The sequence below is a fragment of the Pipistrellus hanaki genome (assembly GCF_964339955.1).
Source record: "Pipistrellus hanaki genome assembly, chromosome: 5".
In the NCBI taxonomy this organism is placed as follows: domain Eukaryota; kingdom Metazoa; phylum Chordata; class Mammalia; order Chiroptera; family Vespertilionidae; genus Pipistrellus; species Pipistrellus hanaki.
The window spans coordinates 34807174-34819044 of NC_140507.1; the positions used below are offsets into that span (position 1 = coordinate 34807174).

General features: G+C 52.5%; 1 protein-coding gene across 2 annotated transcripts; it reads left to right on the forward strand.

Annotated features, from left to right (window-relative positions):
- Window positions 1-983: 983 nt before the first annotated feature.
- On the forward strand, window positions 984-9853 carry B4GALT7 (beta-1,4-galactosyltransferase 7). Of its 2 annotated transcripts, XM_084886689.1 has the most exons (7): window positions 984-1145; window positions 2845-2997; window positions 4643-5005; window positions 7254-7479; window positions 8447-8530; window positions 8848-8952; window positions 9450-9853. In XM_084886689.1, the coding sequence occupies exons 1-7, from the start codon at window positions 1096-1098 to the stop codon at window positions 9603-9605; spliced, it is 1137 nt and encodes a 378-aa protein (XP_084742815.1). In that variant the 5' UTR covers window positions 984-1095; the 3' UTR covers window positions 9606-9853. The 2 variants fall into 2 exon arrangements, with proteins under 2 accessions (XP_084742815.1, XP_084742816.1); XM_084886690.1 differs by lacking the exon at window positions 2845-2997 and having other exon boundaries at window positions 986-1145.
- The last annotated feature ends 2018 nt before the right edge of the window (window positions 9854-11871 follow it).

Consider the following 11871-nt stretch of genomic DNA (forward strand, 5'->3'; position numbering starts at 1 on the left):
CCCTACTGAGGATTGAGCCTGTAACCCAACCAGGAAGTTTCCCCTATTATTAACGTCGTATATTAGTATGATACATTTGTTAGAAATTAATGAATGGAGCCAGGCGGGTGGCTCAGTTGTTTGAGCGTTGTCCCATGAACCAGGAAGTTTGATTCCCAGGTCAGAGCACATGCCAAGGTTGCAGGCTCCATCCCCGGTAGGGGGCATGCAGGAGGTAGTAGCTGATAGATGCCTCTCTCATCAATGTTTATATCTCCTCTCTGAAATCAATAAATACAATTTTATTAAAAATTAGTGAATTTAGTAATACATTATTTTTAACTAAAGTCCATACTTAATGCAGATTTCTTGAGTTGTGACCTACGTCCTTATTCTGATTCCCTCTATGAAAGTCTGAGAAACTCACTGCCAAGAGAAGCCCAAAGAGACAACTAAATCTAAATCTATTGTGCCCATCTCTGTACCAAGTTTATTTTTTCCTTTAGTCCTCACAGCAATCATGTAGATCAGGCACTTAGGAGAGGGAACAGAGTTTGTTTTGCCCCCAAACATAGCTGAATTGGGGGAGTCAAGTTTGGAATCCAGTCCATCTGTCTGTAGTGCCTGGCTCTAACTCCATGGGGCATCTCTTGAACGCAAGACTAAGCCCTGAGCCTGGCTTTGCGGTCCTCCAAGCTTGTTGCAGAGGAAGAAGGCACCTGAGTTGACAGCCAGGAGGCCCAGAAGCTCCTTGCCTTCCCTTGGAGGAGGAAGTTGCACATTACCCCCGGGCGCTGGTTTGAGAGTCTGGAGTTTTCAGTCCAGCCCCAGCCCAGTGACTTGTGCCCCCTCTGGGGCCTCAGTTTCTTGGGATGTGAAGAAGCGGGGGCAGTCAGCCGCCAAGTGGTAGTCGTGCTCGCGTGTTTTTCCACAGGCGGAACCTTAAACGCCCCAGCTCCGGGGAGCAGCCGGCGCGGCCGGAGCGGAGGACCCGCAGGACCGAGGGGCGGGGCGGCCGGTTGGGGCGGGGCGGGAGGCGGAGGTGCCGCGTAGGCCGAGGAGGCCGGGCTGCCCGGCCGGGAGCTCGAGCCCCATGCGCGGGCGCCAACCCCCGCGATGCTCCCCTCCCGGAGGAAGGCGGCGCAGCTGCCCTGGGAGGACGGCAGGTGAGCGGCGGCGGCCCCGGGCCTGTCCTCCGGGGGCCGATCTTCACCCGCCGCGGGGCGGAGTCTGGGAGCCCGAGGCCGCCGAGCCTCCTCTCTGCGGGGCTCCCTGAGGGTCTGCGGTTCTTCCTGTGGGTCACCGAGTCTCTGTCGTTGGGTGTCTGACTCTGGGTCCTCCAGTCTATGTCACTGCAGGGCTCCGTCACCCCTGGGTCTGCATCTCTCCGTTAACACTTCCCTTTGTGAGTTTCTGTTTCTCTCTTTGCAAGTCGTTTTCTCTTAGGAGTTTCTCCTCTGGCCTCTCTATCTTAGTGCTGGTCAGTGACTCCGTTGACCTCTCTGAATGGACCTCTGTCTTTCTGTCCCTGGTCTAGGAGTCTGTGTTCCATTTCTCTGGTTTCCACCTCCCCATCACATCCCTGTAGCCTCAGACCCTCCCTCCTTCCCGCTTCCCCTTCCCTGCCGGGCCACCCAGAGAGCACACCGAACAGAGGCTCTGTCCCTCCGCCCGGCGGGCCGCTGCCTGGCACACAGTCGGCACTCCGCACTTGACACCGATTCAGTTCCCCGTGTGTTAGGTATGGCCTTGGCCCAGAGCTTAGCTAATGTTTACCACGAAGGCAGAACTGGGGAGATGGGTCTTTTTAGTTGTCTACATTTGGGAGGACACTTCAATCTTGAGATGTGCCCCCAAAACTCTTCTCACCTAGAACCCATAGCGAGTCTTCATCCAGTGAGTGATACCTCGTTCCCTTTAGATCTCTTAACTTTGCCACGTACCAAATGGTTCTGGAATATAGTGGGCACAATTCTGTATCTCTGGAGATTTTTCAGAGTTGGTGTTGAAGTGAGAAGACAGGAATATAATAGAAAGAAAGCCCGAACTGTGGAGTCAGCCCTGGACAGAAATCCTCTTTAATCGTCATGTGGCCAGAAACATATCACTTAATCTTTCTGACTTCAACTTTTCCATCTCTGAAACCGGGAAGAGAGCTATATGAGGACTAAAGGAGACAAACGGAAAGTCCTTGATACTGTGCCTGGCACAGGGGAGGTACCTTCCACTTACCCTTGTCATTTGGAGGTACTGTCATCAGAGCATTTGAGTATTCAAACCTTGTATCTCTTTGATTTGTGTGAGAGAAGAAAGGAAAGGTAGTGGAGGAAAATTTTCATTTCCTGATCCCTTTCCATAGACCTTTGGGAAAAAACTGTGTTCTCGAAAAAGTTACTGATGCCTCTTCTTGCTTTTGACACAGGGTTACTAGGATCCATGCAACAGATGCAGGCCAATGTAGCAATGAAGGGTGCTGGCTGTGGAGCCAGCCTGCCTCGATTTGAATCTTCTCTTTCCTAGTCTTGGGCACAGGTTGAAGAGGGAGAAAAAACCTCGTCTGGTCTGCCCCTCAGAGCAGGATGGCCTGGGCCCTGGGAGCCGATGGGACTACAGATCTGGAGTTTGCCATCAGGTGGCATCAGGGCAACTTCTCAGTATTGTCCACTGTCCCAAGGAATTGGGATTCAGCTCTGAATTAAGTTGTTCAGCAGTTTAGACTTTTAACAGCTCTGGATGAGGGTGCCCAATGGGGATGTGATACTGGTAGGAAGGAAAAGTTAGACCCAGGAAACAGCATGTGAAAATGCGTGAAATGCCCAATTCGTGCCATTTTCTGGATAATGGTCATTGCTTCTTCCCCTGAAGGTGGGATAGTTCCCCATGTCCACGTCCCCGGTCTCCACCCCACCCCCAGAAAGAGCTCAGAGGGAGAATCAGTAGAGACTCCAGCCTTCCCAGGCCACTGGCAGGATTGGGTTCTGCTCCCCATCGGAAACCCCCACCTCAGGACAATGGGGGGTAAGTCAGAAGCCCCCTGTGAAGGTGTCCTGCCCAGCCCTCTCTGCTGTGTGTGGGACCTGGCCCTGGCTTCAGGACTGCTGGCTTTCTGGTTGGCAGTTGTGCCATTATAGAGGCAGGAGCTGGTGTGGCTCTAACGGTGTAACTTAAAGCATGCCCTGGCTGCTTGAACCCTTCCTGTAACTCACTTAGCATACCCTCTGCTGTGTGTCTGGTGCTGCAGCCACAGACAGGAGCCTGGTTATGTATGAGGAAGCCAAGCAGGGACTTGGGAAATTACAAACCTCTAAGTTCTCCAGAGTGAAGTACCAGATGCCATGGAAACACAGAAGATGCATGTATCTCAGTTTGTATACGTGAGAAGATGGGCAGTGCTGGCCATGACATTGGAGTTTGGCCCTGAAGGATCAGTGAGGGGCTTTCAGACAGATAGAGAATAGGAAGGGCATTTCAGGCGGAAGCAGCAGGCTGTGTGAGGCTGGAGCAGGAAGGAATATGTTGAGCAGAGAAGCTCAGAGTTGGCCAAATGATAGCACTGGATGAGTGGTCAGGTCACAGAGGGGTTTGACTGTCCGGCCAAGGGATTGGGTTTTTTTCTTGTAAACAGAAGGGGATCATCCATGAGCTTGAAGAGGTCTGAGCTGGACAAGGACCAATGAGACCTGAGCACAGAAGAGAGACAGTATGTGAGGAAGGGTCAAGGGACACTTAGGAAGTAAAATCTATAAGCCTGGGAGCTGCATGGTGACTCAGAGAGGTTGCTTTGCTGATTATTTCATGGGGCATCCTGCAGAGGAAGCTTCCCTCTTCTTGGATTCCTCAGCTCCTCCTTCACTACCCTCAGGAACTTCCAGAGAGAAGGCAAAAGAATCAGGTGAATTCACTTGTTTTTTTGTATTTTCTAACCTAAAGGCCAATCTCTCGACACTACTGCAGCGTTTAAGATACCAGCTGTCTTCCCAGTTTCTGAAATGAGCCGGGGTGCTAGCCGCAGCCCCAATCTTTCTTTCCCGAGTCCATCTCTCAGCTCTTGTCGCATGGGCTGCCTGTTGGACTGAAGCTTTTGAGACTTGTTCAGGAACTGCCACTGCCAGTTTGGGCCTTGCATTGATTTGCGGGCAGGCCTGATCTTCCGAAAATAAACATTGGGGTTTTTGACTGGGGATTGATGCCAGCACAGACCCAGATCTTGGGGAGCTTTCTGGTGTGAGAAGCAGGATGAAGCCGACGTTTCAGCAGGTGGTGAACATGCAGGGTGTGGGAGGCATTGGGTGAGGTCTCTAAGTCCAGGCTCCTGCCATCAGCTCAGGACGGGAACCACTGTCCTGTGGTGGGGCAAGTGCCAGATACAAGGAGCCTCATCCCAGCCTTCATGGTCTGGCCAGGGCTCATTCACAGAAGATAAGAAAGCATCAAGGAATGGGCAGCTCTTTGACCCAGGAGTGGTTGGAGGGCTTTCTGGAGGCGGGGGCATGGGCTGTATTCTGACACATGGTAGCAGCATGAGAAAAAGTATTAAAGTTGCTTCTGCACTAATTCCCAGGTGCTTAGGCAGACCAGCCCTGCTCGTAGGGAAGCCAGAGAAGGGGTCTGTGCCGGTCCCAGACCAGACCTGCCCTTCTGACCATCCCTGCTCTTGTCCCAGGTCCAGGCTGCTTCCCAGCAGCCTTCCCCGGAAATGCTCCGTCTTCCACCTCTTCGTTGCCTGTCTCTTACTGGGCTTCCTCTCCCTGCTCTGGCTGCAGCTCAGCTGCTCCGGTGACGTGGCCTGGGCAGCCAGGAAACAAGGGCAGGAGACCCCAGGTCCACCCCGGGCCTGTCCCCCAGAGCCGCCCCCTGAGCACTGGGAAGAAGATCCGTCATGGGGCCCCCACCGCCTGGCAGTGCTGGTGCCCTTCCGGGAACGCTTTGAGGAGCTCCTGGTCTTTGTGCCCCACATGCATCGCTTCCTGATCAGGAAGAAGATCCCACACCACATCTACGTGCTCAACCAGGTGGATCATTTCAGGTAGGGACTGCTAGCCCCTGCTCCCCTCTCCAGGGGTGTCACCGTGTCCAGCCCTCTCAGGGCCTGCTCCCTTTCCCGGCAGCTGGTGGGCCTCAGACCTGCGAAGGGCCACCTAGGTCAGTGGCAGGAGGGAAGGAGGTGGGACCCTTCTCACTGGGTTTGACAGAAATCTTTGGGGAAAGTGGGGCTGGGGAGGGCCCTGATCTGATTTCCATTTTAAAATAGGGGTGCTGTGTGTGAAGTAGATTGTACCAGGACAAGAGGAGGAGCAGGAAGAGCTGTGGGTGGTCACTGCAGTTGTCTGAGATGGTGAAGACTTGGCCAGCACGTAGAAGGGATGGAGGAAGCACAGACAGGGCTTGCCAGGGGATTGGTGGTGAGGATTAGGCGAAGAGTGTCAATACAATGACTTTAAAGTTGTTCACAGTCTGGCATTATCCTGAAATCTTTGCACATACCGAAATCTTTTCTCCATAATCATAATTGAAGCATCTCGCATTTCACCCCCACCTTTCCCTTCAATTCCTTCCCTCTGGAAACTCGCAACAGTTCCTAGACTCTGCTGGGCCCTGTAGTCCAGATACTCCCAATTTTCTTTCTTTCTTTCTTTCTTTCTTTCTTTCTTTCTTTCTTTCTTTCTTTTTAATTTCTTGGGGTGACATTAGTCTACATGAACATATTGGTTACATGTGTGGATTACTAATTTACAAAATCTGTATATAGGACCATGTGCCCACCACCCCAAATTTTTTCTTTCTTTTTATTTTGAGAGTACCTTTATTAAAGCGGGGGACAGCTATCACCTCATTTCTCTGCTCCCCTTTATAGCAAAACTCCTCCCATTTCTCCCCTCATTGCTAAAACAGCTCTCACTGACATCACCAATGAACCTTATTAATCATCTTCATTCTGTAGACATCTCAGCAGCATTTCCCAAATGGATTACTTCTTTCTTCCTCAAACAACTGTCTGACTTCCAGGGCAGCCCTCTCTGAATCTCCTCCTTTCTCACTGGCTGCCCTCCCCACCTTTCCAGGTTCTGCCTCATCTCCCCGGTCTCTTGGTCTCAGTGCTCTTGAGTGTCTCCTTGCTGGCTACAGTCACCCCCTGGGGGATCTCATCCAGGCTCAGAACATTAGGTCTCATCTCTACTCTGGTGACTCCCCAGGCTGTATTCCCAGCCTAGACTTCTCTCCTGAACTCCAGACCTGCACATCCATCTGCTTACGCAGCTCTCCATTTACTGGGCTCAGAAGCACCTCAAGCTTTCTTGATCAAAGCTGAATTGCCCAGATCAGCTTCCCCTGCCTCTTCCCCAACTGGGAAATGGCAATTCTATGCTGCCAGTTATGCAGCCCAAAAAGCCTTGGAATCATTCTCTACTTTTCTTTCTGCCTCACACGGGACATCGTTCATCAGCAGAATCCAACTAGAACCTGCCCACTTCTCACCGTCTTCACTGCATCCCCTGAGCTAAATCACTGTCATCTCTTGCCTAAATTATTGTAATGGCCTCTCAACTCACCTCTATGCTTCCACTTCGCTCCTCCAATCTCTTCTCAACACCCCAACTGGAGGATCCTGTTGCACCCTAAGTCACAGTGTGTCATGCCTCTGCTCTAAGCCCTTCAGTGGCTCCCCGTATCATCATGGCCAAAGCCTAAGCCCATCAGGGGCCTGTCACCCCCGACCTCATCCTCTACGCCCCGCTCACTCACTACTGGCCACATTGGTGTCTGCCCTGCCTCAGACCTTGGTAAGCACTCTCTCCTCTGCTCAGAGCCTCCTTCCCCTGATTTCCATAGGGCTCAATCCCTCTGGCCTTCGGGTTTCTACTCACCCTTCACCCTGTTACCCTGACCACCTCTCTAAAAGAACAACCACCTCATGCTTTGACCTCTTGCTTTGCTTTTTCCCACAACACTTACCACTATATGGCTTCTTAAGTATTAATTTGTTTATTTTGTATCTCCTGTTATTAGAATATCAACTCCTTGAGGGCAGGGCTTTGATTTTCACTGTTATATCCTATGCTCTCAGCAGTTTCTGGCATATAGCAGGTGCTCAGTGAACATTTGGGCGATGACTGGAGGAGATGTGACGCTGGATAGCTCCACAGTGAAATCAGTGTCGCCTGGAGGGCAGCATAGGCCCAGGGTGGGTGGTGCAGAGGACGGGCTTTCCTGCAGAGTCTGGGGAGAGCCAGCTCGCTGCCTGTACCCTGCCCAGCCTTGGCCGTCCTGTACAGGTTCAACCGGGCGGCACTCATCAATGTGGGCTTCCTGGAGAGCAGCAACAGCACAGACTACATCGCCATGCACGACGTGGACCTGCTCCCTCTCAACGAGGAGCTGGACTATGGCTTCCCTGAGGCGGGGCCCTTCCATGTGGCCTCCCCAGAGCTCCACCCCATCTACCACTACAAGACCTATGTCGGCGGCATCCTGCTGCTCTCCAAGCAGCACTACCAGCTGGTGAGGCCCAGCCAGCCTTTCTGCTGAGCCAGGGAGCGCCCACCTGGGTGGGGGCGCTGACAGGAGGAGCAGCAGTTTGGGGGCCCAGCAGGGAACCCAGGAGCAGCCAGAGACAGGAGAGAGGAGCAGGAACAAGCAGGTCTGTTAGGGAGGATTCAGGCGCAGCACAGAAAGCCCGTGAAAGGTGGCTTCATAAAAGTTGGGTTCATTGGGTCTTAAAATGGATAAGTCTGGCTGGGGCTGAGAGGAGGGTGTTGCTTCCTGTGTGGCTTGCCCAGCTTCAGACAGTGTCACTGGGGCACCATTTCTCTTTCCTCCTTTCTCTCATTTCTACCCTCTTTAGACAGGATTTTTTTCCAGATACTCAGGGTGGAGGGTGGTGGTTGTAGTTGCAGTCTGTATCTGTCTAGGCCCAAGTCTACCAGAAGAGGGAGCTCCCTCTCCAACAGCCAGACAGGAGTCCCAGAGCCATTCCACACAGGCTCTTGATTGGCCTGACCTGTGTCCTGGGCCCATCCCTGAGTCAGTCACTGTGGGGAAGAGGGGGAAGAACTGAGTAGCTTAGACCTGAGTCTCCTGCTCCTCACAAAACTAAAGCCAGCTTTATGTAAATGAAGTCCCTAATCTGGTAGCAAAAACTGGTATCTGCCAAAGAGCCCAACTGTTCCTCTCCCACACAGAGGAAGAAACCAGGGCTGAGCCCAGAAGAAATGGGAAGGGGCAAGCAGGAATTGGTATTTGTGCCCATTACCAGCTTCCCAGAGAGGTGCCCTCCTGCCAGTCAGATATTTGAGGGAAACAAATAATCTCACACAAGTTCCAGGCCCCATTTCATGGGCACAGGGTCTGGGATGTGCTGACTGTCCCCCCAATACTGCAGAGGTTGTGGGAACTGCATCTGAGTGGTAAGAGACTAGAGAGCACACCGGGCGGATGAGGCAAGTGACGCTGTCTGTCTCTGTGTTAGTGCAACGGGATGTCCAACCGCTTCTGGGGCTGGGGTCGTGAGGACGATGAATTCTACCGGCGCATCAAGAGAGCTGGGCTCCAGGTAACACCCGCAGGTCCCCTACCACCACCTCAGCCATCATGGCTGCCCTGAGGCTCCCTTCTCTGCCCTCCGCTTGAAGATCCTCAGCTGGTTCTTTTTTTTTTTTTTTCTTTTCTTTTTTTTTTTTAAGGTTTTATATGTTTTATATGTGCTCAGGTGATTCTGATCCTAGTCCTGCCCCCAACTTAGCACACCTCTTCTGCATACTGGGAAGACAGGCCCTGGCCTGTGGCCTGTGGCAGGCAGTGGGACCCAGAGGACTAGTGAGGGCCAGGGCTCCAGGAGGGATGGCCTAACCCAATTTCCTTTGGCCTCAGCTATTCCGCCCCTCGGGAATCACAACTGGATACAAGACATTTCACCACCTGCATGACCCAGCCTGGCGGAAGAGGGACCAGAAGCGCATTGCAGCTCAAAAACAGGTGCTAACTGGTTCCCTGATCAGGCATAGAAAGGCGGTGACATGGGGGAGCCAGCAGGCCCAAGCATTTCACCAAGTTCTACTTGAGTCAAAATGGCTCTTCCCACTCCTTTTTGGCCCAGCTCAGTCGATGGCGTTTTGTTTGGGTACCTTTCCCTGGTTGGTGGCTGCTATGGGTCCTGCGACCTGGGTCAGATGACCCCCATGCAGGCTGGGTGGAGGGGACTCAGCTGAAGATGTCAGAATCCCAGGCGGACCTGCAACCCAAGAGTTCCCATCCCTCAAACAGCTCTTCTCTAGGAGCCACACTAGTGAAATGAAAACCCCTGCTCTCCTGCTTACTGGGGCATACAGCTGCGGGAGAGCCTTCACAGCTGTGAGCGGCACGCCTGTCTTCATTGGGTCACAGAACCTCTGATGATGAGGTCCTGGGGCATCCATATACAGCTGGCTCCTTCCAAGCCCTGAATATATGCTCTCTCCCCTTTTCCTTCCTAGGAACAATTCAAGGTGGACCGGGAGGGAGGTCTGAACACTGTGAAGTACCGTGTGGATGCTCGTACAGCCCTGTCTGTGGGTGGGGCCCCGTGCACTGTTCTCAACATCATGTTGGACTGTGACAAGGCTGCTACCCCCTGGTGCACACTTGGCTGAGTTGGCTGGACAGTAAGGAGGCTTGTACCTGCCGAAACCGGTTTGGCTCAGCGGATAAAGCATCAGTCTGCGGCCTGAAAGGTCCCAGGTTCGATTCCAGTCAAGGGCATGTACCTTGGTTGTGAGCACATCCCCAGTAGGGGGTGTGCAAGAGGCAGCTGATCGACGATTCTCGTCGATGTTTCTAACTCTCTATCCCTCTCTCTTCCTCGCTGTAAAAAATCAATAAAAAATATATTTAAAAAATACTTTAAAAAAAAATAAAAAAGGAGGCTTGTACCTACAGGCCACATTGCTACTCAAGCCCTGGACAAAGCCTCAGGCCCTGGGCCCAGCTCCAATAGGACGTGGAGCATTCTGAAGCAGTGGACAGCAGGCTACGTGTTTGCAGCAGCCTGGCCCCAGAGGGAGCCTGAGCCAGGACAGAACACACAGGATGCCTGGGATGCTGCTAGCAATAAACAGTGATAGAGAGAGGCTGGGATGTGGCTCCCAACTGGGACTCTCCGCCCTGCCTCTGCTTGCCCTGCTCTGCCCTCCTTTGCATGCTGGGACCTGCGGGCTTTTGTTCCTTCCCCCTGGACTGCCTCATGCAGAGGTACGGTTTAGAGGCCACGCTGCTGATCTGAGTGGCTAGGGCCATTGGGAGGCTTAAAGTGCAGGACCCAGAGAGCAAGCCCCACAGAAAGGCCACGACTGAGAGCAGCTCCAGCTGGGTGTCACCATGTAGGAGAGTGGGCCTGTGTTGCCAGATCTGATTTTTTAAAAGAAAGTAGAAGTCTGGATTCTTAAGTAAAGTTGGTTAATTATTAAATGATAGCAACTAATTGAAACTTAAAAAAAAAAAGAGTTGGCAATCCAAACAAAATGTGATGTGAACCACCAGTTTGCCACCTATGGCTGAGGGGAAGGGAATAGAAGAAAAGATGACATCTCTCTTTGCTACAAGCTGGCAAGGAGTTGGGTTAGGGCAGGGATGGCAAGACTAGGGGAAGCTCAGGTGGGAGAGAAGCCAAAGGCACAAGGTTCCTGTACCGTCCACAGCCCTCCAGGCTTTGTTGCCCTCGGGGCAGTGTGACCACCGCCAGGCTCTAGTGAGCTCATACTCTGGGAAGGGGACTGCACTGCCTCACTAAGACGGACAGATTCAGAGGACTGGACTCAGGGCAGGCAGGATGTGTCGGCAGTGGCTCAGTCATGGCTTGAGGGAATGAGGGCTGTGTTTCTGATGCCGGAGTAAGAAGATGAGAAGTGGGAGAATCCCTGGGGTTCCCACAGCACAAGCGATCACACAATGCCAAGGAGAGGTGAAGGAGGGGAGCTCAGGAGACTGGAATTGGGGAGTGATCTTGGAGGGGAGCCTGGGGTCAGTGAGAGAGTGGGAGGCCAGGGGCCCTGCAAAGTAGATCACTTCTTTAAGGTGTCTGGCTGCCAAAGGTTGGCGGCAGAAGTCCGAGGAGATGGGGGACAGTTAAGGCTGGTTTAACAATAAGTAGCACACCTGAAATACTAAAGACTCCTCCTCTGAGCTGCTGTGTGCAGTTGCGTGGGTTGTGCATTGTACAACCTAAGCATAAGCGAGACTTGAGCAAAGATGAGCAGAGTGAAGCTTCGGGCTCCATGTAACTGTTCAGGTGTATAATAGAGGGTCCTTGTGATCCTAAATTGGTCTTACCCAGTGATTTAGCCCCACAGAGGGGCAAACAGGCTGCAATTACAGTACAAGGGTGGTGGGCAGGACTTTCTCAACTTGAGATCCAGGAGAGGGGAATGGCGTGTTTTCTGTATGTCAGTCTCCTGGGCAACCCTGGCTAAATCATCTTGTACTTAAGTAACATGGAGGCAAAACTCCAGCCTCCTGGTGGGAATGGGTGTGATATCATAGCCCTCAGCTCTGTACTCATCTGGCACAGCAAGACCTCACAAATGTGGGTGTTCCTTTATATCTGCACCAAGGATGTGGAATGAGCAGAAGAAAAGCAGGATCAGCTGACTCAGCCTGGGCCCCACACACCTGAGCCCCACACTCCGCATTGGCTGCTGCTGCCATCCCAGGAGAGTGGGAGAGGGCTGAGCGATGGTTTGCAGGGGGAAGAAGCAGGTAGCTCTACTGCTTCCTCAGTGTCTTTGTTGCCTCCTCCCTGTCTCGCTGACCAGGTGTGAATGAAATAAATCTAGGAGGAATTAGCATCTGCTGAGCATTTACTGCATACAACATGCTAGGTCCTTATTGGTTAATCAGTTTTGTAGCTGAGGATGGTGAAGC

What these genes read in the sequence shown, in the direction of transcription:
- B4GALT7 (XM_084886689.1), top strand. Translation starts at nt 1,096, where the DNA reads ATGCTCCCCTCCCGGAGGAAGGCGGCGCAGCTGCCCTGGGAGGACGGC. An exon ending in TCAAGAGAGCTGGGCTCCAG is followed by an intron (nt 8,531 to 8,847) that starts GTAACACCCGCA and finishes CTTTGGCCTCAG; the next exon opens with CTATTCCGCCCCTCGGGAAT. An exon ending in GCATTGCAGCTCAAAAACAG is followed by an intron (nt 8,953 to 9,449) that starts GTGCTAACTGGT and finishes TTTCCTTCCTAG; the next exon opens with GAACAATTCAAGGTGGACCG.